Source organism: Lactuca saligna, chromosome 4 (assembly GCF_052625555.1).
Source record: "Lactuca saligna cultivar CGN05327 chromosome 4, ASM5262555v1, whole genome shotgun sequence".
Taxonomy (NCBI): Eukaryota; Viridiplantae; Streptophyta; class Magnoliopsida; order Asterales; family Asteraceae; genus Lactuca; species Lactuca saligna.
Window position 1 is genome coordinate 157,972,537 of NC_136420.1, and position 5,773 is coordinate 157,978,309.

At 31.5% G+C, this 5,773-nt stretch overlaps 1 protein-coding gene across 1 annotated transcript; it reads left to right on the forward strand.

The window, feature by feature from the left end:
• Positions 1-2,593: 2,593 nt before the first annotated feature.
• On the forward strand, positions 2,594-4,689 carry LOC145042988 (uncharacterized). The gene is made up of 9 exons (XM_078991516.1): positions 2,594-2,794; positions 3,017-3,211; positions 3,346-3,425; positions 3,549-3,605; positions 3,688-3,915; positions 4,008-4,070; positions 4,166-4,234; positions 4,337-4,382; positions 4,476-4,689. Exons 1-9 carry the CDS (start codon positions 2,785-2,787, stop codon positions 4,544-4,546), a joined length of 819 nt encoding a protein of 272 aa, XP_078847642.1. The 5' UTR covers positions 2,594-2,784; the 3' UTR covers positions 4,547-4,689.
• Positions 4,690-5,773: the final 1,084 nt, after the last annotated feature.

Sequence of the window (5,773 nt, forward strand, 5' to 3'; positions counted from 1 at the left end):
TTATTTAATTCAAACATCATATTTTAATTTGATTAAGATAACTATTACATACTCCCTCCGTCCCATAATAATTGTCCACTTTTAAATTTTGAAGTCCTTATTCATCAACTTTGACCTTAAATATTGTTATTTGTGTTATGTATTACTCGTTGAAACTTATAGCAATGAAAAAACATTTAAAATACAATCCATTCATAAATTTTGCATTAAGTTTTATATATCAATGGCAAAAATATTTAAGGCCAAAGTTGAAGAATAAAAACTTCAAAAGTCAAAAGTGGACAATAAATATGGGACAGAGGTAGTATTAAGCAATTATCCTCCAAGACGAAACATAGATAAAAAGCTCGGATTTGTTAGACCGGGAGGCACGCCGTGCCCAATGAACAATTGGTATAATTCGATTTTTTTTTCTTCAACTATACACCTATAATGGAAAGCACCCCAGGCTCTGATACCACCATTGATGGGTTTTATAAGTTACATTAAATATATTTGCAAAAAAAATTAACACATAATCTAATTATATGCGCATACTACCTATGGGTCTATGTCTATACACATTATAACAACATAACATTGAAACTACTATAAACCCTACGCATAATCGAATTTCTCAGATATAATAACATACCTTTAGTCTTACAATTGTATGTATCACTCTTGATCCTTAATTGATCTTCAAAAAGCTAGCACCAAAATTATGTCTGCCTCTAATGGCTCACACCCGAACCTAGAAACTATGAAATCGATTGAGAGAGAGAGAGAGCGAGAGAGAATAAGATGGTTTTCAGCCTAGGCTTCTCAAGGGATAGATAGTTGGCCAGAAAAATACAACCCTATGGGTCTTTATATGGTAGCGATATTAAAGGATAAATCCTAATTTGGATATTAAAATAATATATTTTACTCCTTATTCAAATCAATTTCTTTATATGCATTTGGAGGCTTCTAAAACTCATAGGATGAGCCTCTAAAACCATCCAAACAATGAGGGTTCTAGAATTCATCATTAGCTCAACTTTTAAGCAATTGCAACTTAACCCTTCTACCTCAAATTATTTCCAATTAAACCAAAATTAAATTCTACATAATTTTGATTAATTCTAAATTATTTCTAATTAATTTATTATTCATATAATAAACTAATAAATTGTTTCCTTTCTCTTCTAATATCATTCCTAACTATTTCTAGATATGATGGCAACCCCAAAAGGACTTTGCTTTTATTCATAAAAATATACCAATTTAATTAAGACCTAGACACCTTAATCCAATAATTACATCCACAAGGGCTCTATGAACAAGACACCCATGCATTGATGAAAAAGAAATATATAACCGATTATGCAATCCCAAAAATGATTAACATAAAATCAATTACACCTTTAATGACTTCAAAGTGCTCGTCTTCTACCTCCAAAATTCTATGAGTGTGTGTGTGTATGAGAGAGAGAGAGAGAGAGAGAGAGAGAAAGAGAAAGAGAGATGTGGGCCTTAAGATAAGGTTTTGTATTTTGTTTTTTTAAATAACTATAATTAAAATTAAATCTAAAAAAATAAAAATGGTATAAAAGTCTTTTTAGGTGGGTGATGGATAACCATGATATAAAATGACAACCACAGGGACCATATATGAGATTTTTTAAACTTAGAGACTATATCCCAGATTTTGGAAAATCATAAGGACCATTTATAGGGTTTTGTATTTTTTAAAGGGTAAATGACTTATCAAGGTAATTACCTTTTGGTTTTATTCACATTTATGTATTTTTTTATATACATTTGACCATTTAACTTGTTAAGTGTGTTCACATGTTACCATTATCACTGCTGTGCACATGTTACCATTGTCATCAACTATCACATGTGACAGCGATAATGGTAACATGTGAACACACTTAACAAGTTAAATGATTAAATGTATCAAAATTTTTTTGCCTAAGTGTGAACAAAACAAAAAATTAATTACCCTGATAAATCATTTTTCCCGCTTTTAATAAAGATTTTATTTTTCATATTTATTTGTATTATTTATTTCAGATGTTATTTTTTAAAGAATCCATAATGATTGATTATTATCATTGATCAATTCTAAACACTCTTTTTAATTAATAAATATAATTTTGTTTTTGTAAATTATTTTATATAGCCCCTTACGTTTTTTTCTTTCTTTTTTAAGCATATGTAATATTTTTAAAATAAATAGTATCTAACAATAAAATTAAATAAAATAAATATGTAACAATAAGCGTATATGGACTTTTAAAAAAAGAAAAAGAAAATATTACGTAACAAATAAATAACAAAAAAAAACTTTATAACGTAAATGTTTTAAAATCATTACAATTTTTTTATACTTTTTAATTAGAGGTTTATAAACTTTTTAATACAACGTTGAAGATACAACAATAATCGGTAGGAACTGGGACTAATAGAACCAACAATCCGGTTCAATTCTTAATTTCAACGGACTTTGGTTTCCGGATTCGGTCCGATTCAAACCAGTTCCAGCCGGATCGGATCATAATGTGAGCGTAAAAAATTGGGACTAAAAATCTAAAATACCAAAAATGCACACAACAACCATTCGCTAAAATCACCAAATCAGCCCAAACAGAAAGGTGGGCCGTACAACGTAACAGAAGATCAGTTCCTGGCTTCCATCTGATCTGTACCCTACTGTCTTCTTCCTTCGTTGCTTATCCAATTCTTCGTACTCCATCTCCAATTTCCACAGCAGTTCATCAGTCAGTACGATTCCATAAACCTTCACCATTTTCCATGGATGCATGTAAGTCACCACTCCCTCTCTGTCATTCTACGACCATGTCTATGTTAATGTTGCGTGTATACTACGGCATTCATCCTGCAACCCCAAATCAATCGAATAAATTGCAATTTCTCATTTTTGCTCTTGAAATTTGGTAATTAGGGTTCTAAGATTGAAATTACTATGAATTCATTAGCGAAAGTGTAGCCTGAGAATTATTGTGCATCGGTTTTTTTGTATCAGGTAGCTTTGGGGCTTCAAGTTTGAAATTTTCAAATTCGAATTTGGGTGCTGCTAGAATCGAACCACCTACTTCAAAGCAACCATTGCATGGCGTAAAAGTCCCAAATGTTAGACAGTTTGATGGTTTGACGTTATCTCAACGTTCATCTAACAATTCAAATCGATGCCTGTGTTTGCCTTTAAAAAACGCCCAATGTAAGCAATGTGATTGATATTCTAATGAAACTTGTAACATCAGCAGCTAATTTGGGAAAGCTGATATGAATTGAAAACTGTTTCATTAATCATTCTTCACAAAGAAAATTCAAATTCACTTCAATTTTGAATAGCTGATACACATTCCGAAGATCGCTCAGAAGCATCCAATTCATCTGAATCACGAACACAACTTTCTCCAACTGCTTTGGAGGTATCTCGACTTGCCAACTTATCTTCCTTTTCACATTAGAAATTCAAATCTTTATACCTCTAAATCCAAAAAAAAAAACATAAATTCCTTAACTTTAATATTGCAAAATTGTTCAATTTACAGGTGGAATCTCTCCTATCAAGAATATGTGAAACCTCAATTGCAGAGTTTGAAATGAAAGTGAGAAATGAGAATTCATAAACTTTGAAATTCTTCTTTTTACCTACAAAATCACTTGAAATATTGTTCTTACTATTCTCAGGTTGGTGGATTTCGGCTATATGTAATGAGAGACTTGGGTGTAGAAATTCCGAATTCGCCCCCACCTCCACAACCTACTTCAACTGTAGTAGATCCAACACCAGGGGCAAGTGAGGTAAATGGGTCAGCTTCATCATCATCTCTAGCCATCACAAAAGCTTCATCTGGTGTTCAGAGTTTGCTCGATAAAGCTACAGATGAAGGACTCACCATAATCCACTCTCCAAGAGTAAGAAATCAAAATGTATTTAATTTAAAGAACATATTCTTTATCTATAGAATTATAATTTCTGATCATTATATTATAAATAATAAAATCAGGTTGGGTACTTTAAAAGATCAAGAACCATTAAAGGGAAACGAGCACCTCCTTCATGCATAGAAGTACAATTTCCTTCATCCATTCTGAATTTGTTACAAAGTTATTATTATTTTTTTATATAATTTGTGGTGATGTGTATTTTTATATGTTATAACAGAAGCAAATAGTGAAGGAGGGACAGGTTGTTTGTTATGTAGAGCAGCTTGGTGGCGAGTTACCTATCGAGGTTTATATTTATTTTTTTATTTTTTTTTTCAAGAAATTTTTTATTTGACCTATTTATTTATTTAAGTTATATTTTTCTTTGTTTTACTATTTGATATTTCAGTCTGATGTAGCTGGGGAAGTTGTCAAGTTTCTTTGTGAAGATGGTGGTAAGCATTGATATTCTTTATAAATAATGTTTAATGAAAAAATTAATGACGTGGCTTAATTTTTTTTTTATTTTTTTTTATTTTGTGGAATAGTTGCTGTGGGATATGGTGATGCTTTGATTTCAATTCTTCCTTCTTTTCCTGGGATTAAGAAGCTCCATTAGGTGGGGAGATGGTTTGTTTTGAGGCTTTTTAAGATTAAATTGGTTCATGAGTGACATGTTTTTTTATGATGATTAATTTATTCAGATGGGGTTATCTGTAAAATTGGGTTCTGATTTAATAATAGTGTAAATTAAGTGAGACATGTGATGTTTTTTTTAATACTTTTTATTCTTGAAGCGTAAAGAAATGCTTACACAATCACCCAATACTATACTCTTAAATCTACACATTTTGTCTAGAGAGATTTGTCCATCAACTCCTAATGCTTCTAGGCCAAAGGCCCTTTTGTATTTTTTGTTTTCATGTTTATATTTTTGAATTATATAGATTAATAATAAAACATTGAACGACAATAATTTACCATGTTTTCGAAAAGTCATAACTAATTTTTGTGCTTTTATATAATAGTTTCGGTCCTATAAATAAAGTTCAAGCTTTTAGGGTTAATTTCATAAAATGGCGGCAGAGTATTTAGTTTGTTGTTTGGGTTAGTTGTCTTTGGTTTTACTCATTACACCATTTTTTGGTACACTTCAATGGATGCTACATAAGATCAAATACATGTTTGCCTGATGAAAATCTATTCCAGTGGCGTAATGAGAACCTAAAAACTTGTTTGTTAATTTATTAAATACAATTAAAAGATGAGTGGCCCATATATCAAATTGAGTACTCGTAGAACATTTGAATAGCGGCTAATTATAAAAAGAAACTAAGGTCAACCGTAATCTAGGGTTATGTCTTGATATTATGCTTCAAAGTCCAAGTTAAGGATGGGGTAAATTACACCATTCGTCCCTCGTGGAGGTGACAGAAAGCACGTTGAGTTTCTATTTTTAAAAATTAACTCGGACCGTCCCTCATTTGGTTAAAAGTTGCACGCTTCGTCCCTAACAAATGATTTTGTTGCAGGTGTAGTCCCTATCTGATCTGAAATGACTATAATACCCTTTGTGTATTTATTTTCCAATAAATTTAATGTTATTAATATTATTAATAATTTAAAAAAGAAAAAAGCCACCTACTCTACCTTCCCACTGACCTTATCGTCCATATCTCTCTTCCTCTCATCTCTAACGTCTTCCAAGAACCCAAAACTACCCTCCTTAAACAAACATCGACAGTTACTCCCTCCGGCGACAACTCCCTCAGGTGGCTATTCCTATCACTGCACCTAACCTTCGATTAACCTTCTCTCTACATCCATCGACCTCTGAAACCATTTC